General features: G+C 40.6%; 1 protein-coding gene across 1 annotated transcript in view; it reads right to left on the minus strand.

Moving 5' to 3' along the window:
- Window positions 1–253: 253 nt before the first annotated feature.
- The window catches only part of LOC115184036 (SH3 and multiple ankyrin repeat domains protein 3-like), a gene marked incomplete at its 5' end in the record, with an annotated part of 66,805 nt that continues 50,324 nt past the window's right edge, over window positions 254–16,734 (minus strand). Inside the window, 2 exon segments of the mRNA XM_029745031.1 lie at window positions 254–1,876; window positions 11,398–11,600. Coding sequence (XP_029600891.1) covers window positions 1,282–1,876; window positions 11,398–11,600 — 798 coding nt within the window.

A 16,734-nucleotide genomic window follows, 5' to 3' on the forward strand; every position in this document is an offset into this window, starting at 1 on the left:
TGCTGGTCATTTATGAACATTTGAACATCTTGGCCATGTGCTGTTATATTCTCCACCCGGCACAGCCAGAAGAGGACTGGCCACCCCTCATAGCCTGGTTCCTCTCTAGGTTTCTTCCTAGGTTTTGGCCTTTCTAGGGAGTTTTTCCTAGCCACCGTGCTTCTACACCTGCATTGCTTGCTGTTTGGGGTTTTAGGCTGGGTTTCTGTACAGCACTTTGAGATATCAGCGGATGTAAGAAGGGCTTTATAAATACATTTGATTTGATTTAATGTAGTAGACTAACAGGGTAGACAACAGGGTAATGTAGTAGACTAACAGGGTAGGGTAGGATACTAACAGGGTAATGTAGGTGACTAAGAGGGTAATGTAGGAGACTAACATGGCAATGTAGTAGACTAACAGGGTAATGTAATAGACTAACAGGGTAGACAACATGGTAATGTAGAGGATGAGCAGAGTAGTGTAGTGGACTAACATGGTAATATAGTAGACTAACAGAGCAATGTAGTAGATTTACAGGGTAATGTAGTAGACTAACAGGGTAATGTAATATACTGACAGGGAAGACTAACAGAGCAATGTAGTAGATTTACAGGGTAATGTAATAGACGGACAGGGTAATGTAGTAGACTAACAGGGTAAAGAAGTAGACGGACAGGGTAATGTAATATACTGACAGGGTAGACTAACAGAGCAATTTAGTAGATTTACAGGGTAATGTAGTAGACTAACAGGGTAATGTAATAGACGGACAGGGTAATGTAATATACTGACAGGGTAGACTAACAGAGCAATGTAGTAGATTTACAGGGTAATGTAGTAGATTTACAGGGTAATGTAGTAGATTTACAGGGTAATGTAGTAGACTAACAGGTTAACGATGAAGTCTCATCCACCACTTCTCATCCTTCCCTAAACAGAATAAAGTTGTCATGAAACACACCATTTTATTTAAATATATCTATTCCTAATAAACATTTATCATCAATTTCATTATTGGAAAATATGTCGATATTGTAGATATTTCGATGGAGGAGGTATTTTCTTGTATATTCATAAAAAGTTAATACTAAATGCTCAACTCCATGTGATGCTGTCTTTGGAAAATAGACGTCTGAAAGCATACTGCCACTGGTGTTGCCAGGATGAAGCCACTGGTGTTGCCAGGTTACAGCCACTGGTGTTGCCAGGTTACAGCCACTGGTGCTGCCAGAATACCTCCACAGAGGGTTAGGGTTCAGGTGTGACAGCCCTTCAGTAATATCAGGGGTTAGAGGTTCAGTTGTCCAGCAGTTGTCGGAGCGCTCTCTCAATGTTCATGCGGTGTCCGACTCGTGTCACGCCCAGTTCAGCGAAGTCATCCTTGGTGAGGGCAGGGAGGTGGGAACCCTCAATCTCATGCTCCTGGAAGCGGGCACGATGCTCTGCCAAACCAACACTCTCCAGCCAGTCTCCCACATCATACTTACTCCACAGAGCTAGAGGGCGTTGGCGCCACGGCCGCAGGGCGAGCAGGGGGGAGCCCAGTACGGGGGAGGGGCAGGGGGAGGCGTGGGGGGAGGGGGAGGGCGAGCGGGAACGGGTTCGAGCGCTGGCACTCCGCATTACGAAGCGGACCTCCTTGGGCTCCGAAGGCAAGCTGAGGCTAGACGACTTGAGGATGGTGTGGTGGTGATGGGAGGAGCTAAGGCCAAAGCCCCGCCCAGGACCGACCTCTGACCTGTCTGGGGAGAGGACAGGGGCAGGCGAGGGGGAGGGGCTGGGACTGCGGCGAGGTGTGATTGGGTAGCGGCTCCCCGGTCGGACTGTGTAGGTGGTGCCACCAAAACCTCTCTGGGAGATGGTGTGGACATCCCCAAGACTACTAAACAACCTGAGAGAGAGAGAGAGAGGGAGAGGGGGAGATGGAGGGAGGGAGAGAGAGACAGGGAGAGAGATAGGGAGATGGAGGGGGAGAGAGAGAGATGAAGGGGAGAGAGGGACAGGGAGATGGAGGGAGAGAGTGACAGGGAGATAGAGGGAAGGAGAGAGAGACAGGGAGATAACGGGAGGGAGGGACAGGGAGATAGAGGGAGGGAGAGAGAGACAGGGAGATAGAGGGAGGGAGAGAGAGACAGGGAGATAGAGGGAGGGAGGGACAGTGAGATGGAGGGGGAGAGAGACATATAGGGAGATAACTTAGCTAAAGCATCAACTGAACAGAGTTTAGCATCAAAACTACACATTTATGAGAGTTGTTAACTACTGCAGAATATTAATAACCCATTGACAGTCATGACCTAAAGAAGAATAGTCAGAGTCTATAGAAGGAAGTCGTTCTCATCCATGCTGCAGCCAGTGACCTGTTAAGCACACATTTACCCACATCAGACATTAGGCAGTCCCTCCAGGATTCTGACATCGCATAATTCAAAGCAAAATCAGCCAAACCACTTATATTCATCTAAATCTCACAAATTGTGACCAAACACTGCACTCTTACCGCATTAAAGCATCCAATCAAAGAGGCTTCGCAATTTTGACCAGTTTTACAGCTTAAAACAGCCCAATCAGCCCAAACAGCCCAAACAGCCCACGTCATCAAACGTGTTCCCCGTCAGAGTGTGAAGGTTGATGACTGATAGATTACAACTGACAGGCAGAACAATGAACAGGAATCCATTTCATTTACAAACAAAAACCACAGCTAAAGATCATGCAAAACTATTTTCAAAATGTTTTACATTAAAGTGGGGGGAAATTGTTTTGCTCTCCATGCAACATTGTGCTGGAACACAAAAGAAAGTCACTTCAACAAAGAAGAAAGTCACTTCAACACAAGAGAAAGTCACTTCAACACAGGAGAAAGTCACTTCAACACAAGAGAAAGTCACTTCAACAAAGAAGAAAGTCACTTCAACACAAGAGAAAGTCACTTCAACACAGGAGAAAGTCACTTCAACACAAGAGAAAGTCACTTCAACACAAGAGAAAGTCACTTCAACAAAGAAGAAAGTCACTTCAACACAAGAGAAAGTCACTTCAACACAAGAGAAAGTCACTTCAACACAAGAGAAAGTCACTTCAACACAAGAGAAAGTCACTTCAACACAGGAGAAAGTCACTTCAACACAAGAGAAAGTCACTTCAACAAAGAAGAAAGTCACTTCAACACAAGAGAAAGTCCCTTCAACACAAGAGAAAGTCACTTCAACACAGGAGAAAGTCACTTCAACACAAGAGAAAGTCACTTCAACACAAGAGAAAGTCACTTCAACACAAGAGAAAGTCACTTCAACACAAGAGAAAGTCACTTCAACACAGGAGAAAGTCACTTCAACACAAGAGAAAGTCACTTCAACACAAGAGAAAGTCACTTCAACACAAGAGAAAGTCACTTCAACACAAGAGAAAGTCCCTTCAACACAGGAGAAAGTCACTTCAACACAAGAGAAAGTCCCTTCAACACAAGAGAAAGTCACTTCAACACAGGAGAAAGTCACTTCAACACAAGAGAAAGTCACTTCAACACAAGAGAAAGTCACTTCAACACAGGAGAAAGTCACTTCAACACAAGAGAAAGTCACTTCAACACAAGAGAAAGTCACTTCAACACAGGAGAAAGTCACTATGATACTAGTGTAGAGACAGTCATCATTAGGGCACTAGTTAAATAGACAGTTATCATTAGGGCACTAGTGTAGAGACAGTTATCATTAGGACACTAGTTAAAGAGACAGTTATAATTAGGGCACTAGTTAAAGAGACAGTTATCATTAGGGCACTAGTTAAATAGACAGTTATCATTAGGACACTAGTGTAGAGACAATTATCATTAGGGCACTAGTGTAGAGACAGTTATCACTAGGGCACTAGTTAAAGACACAGTTATCATTAGGGCACTAGCCTAGAGACAGTTATCATTAGGGCACTAGTGTAGAGACAGTTATCATTAGGGCACTAGTGTAGAGACACTTATCATTAGGACACTAGTGTAGAGACAGTAATCATTAGGGCACTAGTTAAAGAGACAGTTATCATTAGAACACTAGTTAAAAAGACAGTTATCATTAGGGCACTAGTTAAATAGACAGTTATCATTAGGACACTAGTTAAATAGACAGTTATCATTAGGGCACTAGTTTAGAGACAGTTATCATTAGGGCACTAGTTAAAGAGACAGTTATCATTAGGGCACTAGTGTAGAGACAGTTATCATTAGGACACTAGTTAAATAGACAGTTATCATTAGGGCACTAGTGTAGAGACAGTTATCATTAGGGCACTAGTGAAGAGACAGTTATCATTAGGGCACTAGTTAAAGAGACAGTTATCATTAGGGCACTAGTGTAGAGACAGTTATCATTAGGGCACTAGTTAAAGAGACAGTTATCATTAGGGCACTAGTTAAAGAGACAGTTATCATTAGGGCACTAGTGTAGAGACAGTTATCATTAGGGCACTAGTGTAGAGACAGTTATCATTAGGACACTAGTGTAGAGACAGTTATCATTAGGGCACTAGTGTAGAGACAGTTATCATTAGGGCACTAGTGTAGAGACAGTTATCATTAGGGCACTAGTTAAAGAGACAGTTATCATTAGGGCACTAGTTAAAGAGACAGTTATCATTAGGGCACTAGTGTAGAGACAGTTATCATTAGGACACTAGTTAAATAGACAGTTATCATTAGGGCACTAGTGTAGAGACAGTTATCATTAGGACACTAGTTAAATAGACAGTTATCATTAGGGCACTAGTGTAGAGACAGTTATCATTAGGGCACTAGTTAAAGAGACAGTTATCATTAGGGCACTAGTGAAAGAGACAGTTATCATTAGGGCACTAGTTAAATAGACAGTTATCATTAGGGCACTAGTTAAAGAGACAGTTATCATTAGGGCACTAGTGTAGAGACAGTTATCATTAGGGCACTAGTGTAGAGACAGTTATCATTAGGACACTAGTTAAATAGACAGTTATCATTAGGGCACTAGTGTAGAGACAGTTATCATTAGGGCACTAGTTAAAGAGACAGTTATCATTAGGGCACTAGTGTAGAGACAGTTATCATTAGGACACTAGTGTAGAGACAGTTATCATTAGGGCACTAGTGAAGAGACAGTTATCATTAGGGTACTAGTTAAAGAGACAGTTATCATTAGGGCACTAGTTAAAGAGACAGTTATCATTAGGGCACTAGTGTAGAGACAGTTATCATTAGGGCACTAGTTAAAGAGACAGTTATCATTAGGGCACTAGTTAAAGAGACAGTTATCATTAGGGCACTAGTTAAAGAGACAGTTATCATTAGGGCACTAGTGAAGAGACAGTTATCATTAGGGCACTAGTGAAGAGACATTTATCATTAGGGCACTAGTGTAGAGACAGTTATCATTAGGACACTAGTTAAAGAGACAGTTATCATTAGTGAACTAGTGTAGAGACAGTTATCATTAGGACACTAGTGTAGAGACAGTTATCATTAGGACACTAGTGTAGAGACAGTTATCATTAGGGCACTAGTTAAAGAGACAGTTATCATTAGGACACTAGTTAAAGAGACAGTTATCATTAGGGCACTAGTGTAGAGACAGTTATCATTAGGGCACTAGTTAAATAGACAGTTATCATTAGGACACTAGTTAAATAGACAGTTATCATTAGGGCACTAGTGTAGAGACAGTTATCATTAGGGCACTAGTTAAAGAGACAGTTATCATTAGGGCACTAGTGTAGAGACAGTTATCATTAGGGCACTAGTTAAAGAGACAGTTATCATTAGGGCACTAGTTAAAGAGACAGTTATCATTAGGGCACTAGTGTAGAGACAGTTATCATTAGGACACTAGTTAAATAGACAGTTATCATTAGGGCACTAGTGTAGAGACAGTTATCATTAGTGCACTAGTGAAGAGACAGTTATCATTAGGACACTAGTGTAGAGACAGTTATCATTAGGGCACTAGTGTAAGGACAGTTATCATTAGGGCACTAGTGAAGAGACAGTTATCCTTAGGGCACTAGTTAAAGAGACAGTTATCATTAGGACACTAGTGTAGAGGCAGTTATCATTAGGGCACTAGTGTAGTGACAGTTATCATTAGGGCACTAGTTAAAGAGACAGTTATCATTAGGGCACTAGCCTAGAGACAGTTATCATTAGGGCACTAGTGTAGAGACAGTTATCATTAGGACACTAGTTAAAGAGACAGTTATCATTAGGGCACTAGTTAAAGAGACAGTTATCATTAGGGCACTAGTTAAAGAGACAGTTATCATTAGGGCACAAGCCTAGAGACAGTTATCATTAGGGCACTAGTGTAGAGACAGTTATCATTAGGGCACTAGTGTAGAGACAGTTATCATTAGGGCACTAGTTAAAGAGACGGTTATCATTAGGGCACTAGTGTAGAGACAGTTATCATTAGGACACTAGTGTAGAGACAGTTATCATTGGGGCACTAGTTAAATAGACAGGTATCATTAGAACACTAGTTAAAGAGACAGTTATCATTAGGGCACTAGTTAAAGAGACAGTTATCATTAGGACACTAGTGTAGTGACAGTTATCATTAGGGCGCTAGTGTAGAGACAGTTATCATTAGGGCACTAGTTAAAGAGACAGTTATCATTAGGACACTAGTGTATAGACAGTTATCATTAGGGCACTAGTGTAGAGACAGTTATCATTAGGACACTAGTTAAAGAGACAGTTATCATTAGGACACTAGTGTAGAGACAGTTATCATTAGGACACTAGTTAAAGAGACAGTTATCATTAGGACCCTAGTGTAGAGACAGTTATCATTAGGACACTAGTGTAGAGACAGTTATCATTAGGGCACTAGTGTAGAGACGGTTATCATTAGGACACTAGTGTAGAGACAGTTATCATTAGGGCACTAGTGTAGAGACATTTATCATTAGGACACTAGTGTAGAGACAGTTATCATTAGGGCACTAGTTAAAGACACAGTTATCATTAGGGCACTAGTGTAGAGACAGTTATCATTAGGGCACTAGTTAAAGACACAATTATCATTAGGGCACTAGTGTAGAGACAGTTATCATTAGGGCACTAGTGTAGAGACAGTTATCATTAGGGCACTAGTGTAGAGAAAGAGTTATTTTTAAGGCACTTACGTAGAGAGACAGTTATCTTTAGGGCACTAGTTTAGAGAGGAAATAGTTATTATTAGGGTACTGGTGTAGAGAGACAGTTATCTTTAGGGCACTAGTTTAGAGAGGAAAGAGTTATTATTAGGGTACTGGTGTAGAGAGAGTTATCTTTAGGGCACTAGTTTAGAGAGGAAATAGTTATTATTAGGGTACTGGTGTAGAGAAACAGTTATCTTTAGGGCACTAGTTTAGAGAGGAAAGAGTTATTATTAGGGTACTGGTGTAGAGAGACAGTTATCTTTAGGGCACTAGTTTAGAGAGGAAAGAGTTATTATTAGGGTACTGGTGTAGAGAGACAGTTATCTTTAGGGCACTAGTTTAGAGAGGAAAGAGTTATTATTAGGGTACTGGTGTAGAGAGACAGTTATCTTTAGGGCACTAGTTTAGAGAGGAAAGAGTTATTTCTAGGGTACTGGTGTAGCGAAGAGAGAGTTAGTTCATGTTAGGTTATTATGTAGATAGGAAGAGGCGGTGTTTACCCAGCAATCTAAAACCTACGCTTTACTCTCTCCATTGTCTTGGCGACATCTGCAAGAACACAGAGAAATACATGCTAACTCTGTTGTTACCTAGAACACAGAAATACATGCTCACTGTGGTGTTATCTAGAACACAGAGAAATACATGCTCACTGTGCTGTTATCTAGAACACAGAAATACATGCTCACTGTGCTGTTATCTAGAACACAGAAATACATGCTCACTGTGCTGTTATCTAGAACACAGAGATATACATGCTCACTGTGCTGTTATCTAGAACACAGAAATACATGCTAACTCTGTTGTTACCTAGAACACAGAAATACATGCTCACTGTGCTGTTATCTAGAACACAGAAATACATGCTAACTGTGTTGTTACCTAGAACACAGAGAAATACATGCTCACTGTGATGTTACCTAGAACACAGAAATACATGCTCACTGTGCTGTTATCTAGAACACAGAAATACATGCTAACTCTGTTGTTACCTAGAACACAGAAATACATGCTCACTGTGCTGTTATCTAGAACACAGAAATACATGCTAACTGTGTTGTTACCTAGAACACAGAGAAATACATGCTCACTGTGATGTTACCTAGAACACAGAAATACATGCTCACTGTGCTGTTATCTAGAACACATAAATACATGCTAACTCTGTTGTTTCCTAATTGAATATATTAATGTAGTGAGGTTACCAGGTGGAATATATTAATGTAGTGATGTTACCTAGTGGAATATATTAATGTAGTGATGTTACCAGGTGGAATATATTAATGTAGTGATGTTACCTAGTGGAATATATTAATGTAGTGATGTTACCAGGTGGAATATATTAATGTAGTGATGTTACCTAGTGGAATATATTAATGTAGTGAGGTTACCAGGTGGAATATATTAATGTAGTGAGGTTACCTAGTGGAATATATTAATGTAGTGATGTTACCTAGTGGAATATATTAATGTAGTGATGTTACCTAGTGGAATATATTAATGTAGTGATGTTACCAGGTGGAATATATTAATGTAGTGATGTTACCAGGTGGAATATATTAATGTAGTGATGTTACCAGGTGGAATATATTAATGTAGTGATGTTACCTAGTGGAATATATTAATGTAGTGATGTTACCAGGTGGAATATATTAATGTAGTGATGTTACCAGGTGGAATATATTAATGTAGTGATGTTACCTAGTGGAATATATTAATGTAGTGATGTTACCAGGTGGAATATATTCATGTAGTGATGTTACCTAGTGTTGTTACCTGGTGGAATATATTAATGTAGTGATGTTACCAGGTGGAATATATTAATGTAGTGAGGTTACCTAGTGGAATATATTCATGTAGTGATGTTACCTAGTGAGGTTACCAGGTGGAATATACAAATGTAGTGAGGTTACCAGGTGGAATATATTAATGTAGTGATGTTACCAGGTGGAATATATTATTGTAGTGATGTTACCAGGTGGAATATATTAATGTAGTGATGTTACCAGGTGGAATATATTAATGTAGTGAGGTTACCTAGTGGAATATATTCATGTAGTGATGTTACCTAGTGGAATATATTCATGTAGTGATGTTACCTAGTGAGGTTACCAGGTGGAATATACAAATGTAGTGAGGTTACCAGGTGGAATATATTAATGTAGTGATGTTACCAGGTGGAATATATTATTGTAGTGATGTTACCAGGTGGAATATATTAATGTAGTAATGTTACCAGGTGGAATATATTAATGTAGTGATGTTACCAGGTGGAATATATTAATGTAGTGATGTTACCTAGTTGAATATATTAATGTAGTGATGTTACCAGGTGGAATATATTAATGTAGTGATGTTACCTAGTGGAATATATTAATGTAGTGATGTTACCTAGTGGAATATATTAATGTAGTGATGTTACCTAGTGATGTTACCAGGTGGAATATATTAATGTAGTGATGTTACCAGGTGGAATATATTAATGTAGTGATGTTACCAGGTGGAATATAATAATGTAGTGATGTTACCAGGTGGAATATATTAATGTAGTGATGTTACCAGGTGGAATATATTAATGTAGTGATGTTACCAGGTGGAATGTATTAGTGTAGTGATGTTACCAGGTGGAATATATTAATGTAGTGATGTTACCTAGTGGAATATAGTAATGTAGTGATGTTACCTAGTTGAATATATTAATGTAGTGAGGTTACCAGGTGGAATATATTAATATAGTGATGTTACCAGGTGGAATATATTAATGTAGTGATGTTACCTAGTGGAATATATTAATGTAGTGATGTTACCTAGTGATGTTACCAGGTGGAATATATTAATGTAGTGAGGTTACCAGGTGGAATATATTAATGTAGTGAGGTTACCTAGTGGAATATATTAATGTAGTGAGGTTACCTAGTGGAATATATTAATGTAGTGAGGTTACCAGGTGGAATATATTAATGTAGTGATGTTACCAGGTGGAATATATTAATGTAGTGAGGTTACCTAGTGGAATATATTAATGTAGTGATGTTACCTAGTGATGTTACCTAGTGGAATATATTAATGTAGTGATGTTACCAGGTGGAATATATTAATGTAGTGATGTTACCTAGTGGAATATATTAATGTAGTGATGTTACCTAGTGATGTTACCTAGTGGAATATATTAATGTAGTGATATTACCAGGTGGAATATATTAATGTAGTGATGTTACCTAGTGGAATATATTAATGTAGTGATGTTACCTAGTGGAATATATTAATGTAGTGATGTTACCTAGTGGAATATATTAATGTAGTGATGTTACCAGGTGGAATATATTAATGTAGTGATGTTACCAGGTGGAATATATTAATTTAGTGATGTTACCTAGTGGAATATATTAATGTGGTGATGTTACCAGGTGGAATATATTAATGTAGTGATGTTACCAGGTGGAATATATTAATGTAGTGAGGTTACCTAGTGGAATATATTAATGTAGTGATGTTACCAGGTGGAATATATTAATGTAGTGATGTTACCAGGTGGAATATATTAATGTAGTGATGTTACCTAGTTGAATATATTAATGTAGTGAGGTTACCAGGTGGAATATATTAATGTAGTGATGTTACCAGGTGGAATATATTAATGTAGTGATGTTACCTGGTGGAATATATTAATGTAGTGAGGTTACCAGGTGGAATATATTAATGTAGTGATGTTACCAGGTGGAATATATTAATGTAGTGATGTTACCAGGTGGAATATATTAGTGTAGTGATGTTACCAGGTGGAATATATTAATGTAGTGATGTTACCTAGTGGAATATATTAATGTAGTGATGTTACCTAGTGGAATATATTCATGTAGTGATGTTAGCAGGTGGAATATATTAATGTAGTGATGTTACCTAGTGTTGTTACCAGGTGGAATATATTAATGTAGTGATGTTACCAGGTGGAATATATTAATGTAGTGATGTTACCAGGTGGAATATATTAATGTAGTGATGTTACCAGGTGGAATATATTAATGTAGTGATGTTACCAGGTGGAATATATTAATGTAGTGAGGTTACCTAGTGGAATATATTAATGTAGTGAGGTTACCAGGTGGAATATATTAATGTAGTGATGTTACCAGGTGGAATATATTAATGTAGTGATGTTACCTAGTGGAATATATTAATGTAGTGAGGTTACCAGGTGGAATATATTAATGTAGTGAGGTTACCTAGTGGAATATATTAATGTAGTGACGTTACCTTGCTCCGCCCACAGGGGACCTGTGTCCAGGGTCCAGCAGTCCTGCAGGCTCCTCTCCGAGTGAGTGGGAGTCTTTACTGAGTAACTGGAGACGTGAGGCCAGCTCCAGCCCACCACCCCCCACGGCAGTTGGCCTGCCCTCTTCAGGGCTACTCTGCCTGGGCCGAGACTCGGACACCTCCCCCCAAAGTTTGGATCTCCTCTGTAACACACAACAATCAACATACCAATAATAACAAATACCAACAACAACTGGAAAGAAAGAGCAAAGTCATGTGACTGAAATCTATGAACAGTGAAAAGGTGGCATGTTTAGTAGTAGCAGTGCACCGTATTAAAGGAGTATGTTACTGGGTAATACAGTAGGAAATGGGGTTAAGGCATAAATACAGCACATCTCCTATCCATACACTGGGTTCTTCTGTGACAGCATGGGCAGTGCCTTTGAGGGCTCTCTCCATTTCAAAGTAGTCAATTTCTTCTTCTACTTCTAGGAGAGTATTGGTAGTTCATAAACAAACTGTACAGTTGCATACCACCTACTGTGCTGGAGTGTGTGTAGTCTGAACATGTATAAAGCCAAGGTTGATGATTTACTGCCACCTGCAGTTCTGGAATGTTTTCTCAGCAGTATAATTCATTGGCAGACCCCTCCTGCTGACTTAGATGGAATTCTGTGGTCCGTCTTTAATCCATAGCCCACCCAGGTGAATACTACCATCGTTGGGCCGCGGGAGTGAAAGATTCAGCAGGCTACTGGCATTACACACCTGGCTAGAAGTTTACTGTAGCTCTGTTGGAATAACTTTTATAGATAACTTCCACACCTTCTGGAAACAGAAGTTGCTCTACAGGAATGACGGAGTCCATCCAAATCATCTTGGCTCCTGGACTCTGTCCATACATTTCAAGGCTGCATGGAAGTAATGACTTATCAATGACCCAAGCCCAGCTCATTTAATCCCTACCATTGTGTCACTGAGTTGTCATAATTCTGCAGCAAATGTACATTATCCCAGGGATGTTGGAAGACACAATGTAGATAACCTAATGTATGTCCCTCTTACTGCCCTGAATGCCTCTGCTGATTCTACAGCTATTGTATGCATTAATCATGTGTCTATGAAACAGAGTTATACTGTTAGCACTGAGGACGTGTGCCCTAATAGGAAGTCCACTGTGTGCAGCTCACCCTGCACTAACAGCACCAATATAAATAACATAAGCATGTCTACTTCTGATAAGCTTCCCAGAAAAGCAATAAAATCAATCAAGCATCCCAGATAACTGCTAAAAATAACCCACATTAACATATGTAGCCTAAGACACAAGGTTAATTAAATCAGTAACTTACTAGTAACAGATTACATTCATATTCATCTCTGAAACTCACTTAGATAATACCTTTGATGATACAGTGGTAGAAATACATGGTTATGAATTTACAGTAAATAAGGAACTGCCAATGGGGGCAGCGTTGTTGCAGTCTACATTCAGTCTAAACCTACAAGAAAGTGTGTACCATCAGGCCTGGAGGGAAGCAAGTGTCATTCCCCAACCCAATGTCAGGAATCCCGCTTCCTGAGTCTGTTTCTGCCTGAGATGACTGTTTTTGTTTGAGTGTTGTCGAAGGTTCCTGAACGCACCCTGTCTGGTTGCCAGGCAACGAGGTTAGGCGGGAGATCTAGTTATTACCCGCACCTGCATCTCATCAACCTTCTGCACACCTGGTCCTGATCTTCACCTCTTCTTAAACCCTGAGCTGACATCCATTCCCTGCCGGATCGTTAGCAACGAACAGTATGTTGTGCCAGCATATCAGCCTCATGTTTCCTGAGCTAGTTTTGTTGTTTTGTGCTTGTTACTGGTTACTCACTCCCGTTTACTCTGTCTACAGTCATTCTCCCGGAACATTCAACTCCCTTGCCTGGCCGTCGGTGGATACAGTGACTTCATTGGATCAACCCATTTACTCTCATCAACTCACCTCCGCTGCCGCTCCGTCTCCTGGATCACTCAAATTACACATCAAGACTACCAATAAATACTCACCTTCATTTTACTCACCTTGTCCTAGTCTGCTTCTGGGTTCTGTCTTAGAGAATTGTGACAGAACGATCTGGCCAAAAATGAACCCAGCGGACCTGGACTCCGTTCGCCATGCCATTACCCATCAGGGTCAGATGTTGGGACAACACAACACGGTGCTACAGGAGATCGCGCTTTCGGTTCAGAATTTTTCAAATATTCTCATGAATATCCAGGCTCAGTTCAGTTTGCAGGCGGATCATCCACCACCTGCTTCACCCCTCCCACCTGTCGCTTCTGGAGAGGTTTCCTTCTGTGAGCCCAAGGTTCCGACACCAGATAAGTACGAAGGGGATTTTGGAAAATGCTGTTAGTTTCTCATGCAGTGTGGATTAGTTTTTGATCTACAGCCCTACTCTTACGCCACAGACAAGGCTAGGATAGGCTTTGTTATTGAACTGCTGCGTGGAAGAGCTCTGGAGTGGGCATCAGCCATATGGGAACAACAGGACACCTGCATGGGGTCATACCAGATGTTCACAGCAGAGATGAGGAAACTTTTTGACCACCCTGTCCGAGGTAAGGATGCAGCTAAGCGGTTGTTCTCCCTTTGCCAAGGAGCTCGCAGTGTGGCCGATTTTGTTATTGAATTCAGGACATTGGCTGTGGAGAGTGGGTGGAATGAGGAATCACTACAAGCGTTTTTTTAACATGGCTTGTCGGAGCAACTCAAGGATGAGTTGATCTCCTATCCTGAGTCTAGGGACCTGGACAGTCTGGTAGCATTAGCTATTCGGGTGGATAATAGAGTCCGAGAGAGACGGATGGAGAAGCAATGGGGCACGTCCAATCCTCAGCACCCGTTAAACGGCTCGGCTCGCTAAAGGTGGGAGGTCTTTTAGCGAGCCAGTTTCAACCTCTCAATAGTCCTGTTAGACCTCTTTTTCCTGCTACCCTCATGAACAAGACTCAGAGTTTAGCGATTAAAACATTTATCGACTCAGGTGCAGATGGCAGCTTTATAGATGCCGACTTAGTGGAACAGCTGGGGCTTTCTAAGGAGAATCTCCCGGAAGCCATTGAAGCTACCACGCTGAACGGCAGTAGTCTGGCACGTATCACTATGAGGACTGAACCGGTTAAGATGTTGTTGTCAGGGAATCATTCAGAGGTTATATCCTTCTTCATTTTGCCTTCTTCCCATGTTCCTCTGGTTCTTGGATACCCCTGGCTGAGAAAACACAATCCCACATTCGATTGGGTGACCGGCAAGGTAACTAGTTGGAGCACTGAATGCCATGCTAACTGTCTGAGGACGGCCTGTTCCCAGTAAGGTCAGTGGTTCTAACTCCCCTGAGTTGTCCCTGGTTCCTGAAACTTATCACGAATTGGGTGAGGTGTTCAGTAAGCAGAAGGCACTGTCACTTCCTCCCCACCGACCGTATGATTGTACCATTAACCTGTTTCCTGGAGCTGTCTATCCCAAGGGACGATTATACAGCATCTCTCGACCTGAACGGGAGGCTTTGGAGACCTACATAAAGGAGTCTCTAGCTGCTGGTTTCATTCGTCCCTCGTCTTCACCACTGGGGGCAGGATTCTTTTTTGTGAGTAAGAAGGATGGTTCTCTTCGACCGTGTATTGATTACCGGGGGTTGAATGATATTACGGTTAAGAACAAGTATCCCCTGCCTTTGATGAACTCTGCTTTCGATTCTTTACAGGGTGCTACGGTGTTTACTAAAATTGACCTACGCAATGCGTATCATCTGGTCCGGATCAGAGAGGGGGATGAGTGGTTGACTGGTTTCAATACACCGATGGGTCATTTCGAATATCTGGTGATGCCGTTTGGATTGACCAATGCTCCTGCAGTGTTCCAGAGCATGGTTAACCTGTTTGGGGTAGGGGGCAGTATTGAGAATTTTGGAAAAAATATGTTCCCATTTTTAACTGCCTCCTACACCAACTCAGAAGCTAGAATATGCATATTATTGTTCAGGTTTGGATAGAAAACACTCTGAATTTTCTAAAACTGTTTGAATGGTGTCTGTGAGTATAACAGAACTCCTATGGCAGGCAAAAACCTGACAAGGTTTCAAGCAGGAAGTACCCTGTCTGACAAGGAGTCGTGCGTCTTGCATCTTTTTATTGAAAAGTAAGGATCTTAGCTGTAACGTGACAATTCCCAGGGCTCCAATAGGCTCTCAGAGCCCGCGAAATAACTGAAGGTTTACGAGGGAGCCTCAGGTTGAAACAGATTATCGCCTTTTGTAAGTGGATGCTCCGAGGACCTTTGAATGATGCGCGTGCATGAGTCGCTTCTGAGGAGAAATTTTATTCGGCTGTTTAGGCTCAATGCATACTCCCGGTCGGAATATTATCACTAATCTACGAGTTGAATGGCATAAAAATTGGTTTTAAACAGCGGTTGACATGCTTCGAAGTACGGTAATGGAATAGTTAGACATTTTTGACACGCCAATGCGCCATGCGCGAGACCGGGAAGAAGCATTCTAGAACTCACGAACAAAACGTCGCTGTTTGGATATAACGATGGATTATTTGGGACCAAACCAACATTTGTTATTGAAGTAGAAGTCCTGGCAGTGTATTCTGATGAAGAACAAGCAAGGTAAGAACATTTTTCTTATAGGAAATGTGATTTTGGTGGATGCTGACCTGGGTGGGTATCTAAATAGCTAGCCCTGTAATGCCGGGCTATGTACTTAGATTATTGCAAAATGTGCTTCATCCGAAAAGCTATTTTAAAATCGGACATATCGAGTGCATAGAGGAGTAATGTATCTATAATTCTTAAAATAATTGTTATGCTTTTTGTGAACGTTTATCGTGAGTAATTTAGCAAACTGTTAGTAAATTCAACGGAAGTTTGCCGGGGGTTATGCGTTTTCTGAACGTCACATGCTAATGCAAAAAGCTGTTTTTTGATATAAATATGAACTTGATTGAACAGACATGCATGTATTGTATAACACAATGTCCTAGGTGTGTCATCTGATGAAGATCATCAAAGGTTAGTGCTGCATTTAGCTGTGGTTTGGGTTTTTGTGACATTATATGCTAGCTTGAAAAATGGCTGTCTGATTTTTTCTGGCTGGGCACTCTGCTGACATAATCTAATGTTTTGCTTTCGTTGTAAAGCCTTTTTGAAATCGGACAGTGGGGTTAGATTAACGAGATTCTTGTCTTTAAATAGCTGTAAAATAGTCATATGTTTGAGAAATTGAAGTAATAGTATTTCTAACGATTCAAAAATCGCGCCACTGGAATTTCAGTAGCTGTTA

The sequence above is a fragment of the Salmo trutta genome, unplaced genomic scaffold (assembly GCF_901001165.1).
Source record: "Salmo trutta unplaced genomic scaffold, fSalTru1.1, whole genome shotgun sequence".
Classification (NCBI taxonomy): Eukaryota; Metazoa; Chordata; class Actinopteri; order Salmoniformes; family Salmonidae; genus Salmo; species Salmo trutta.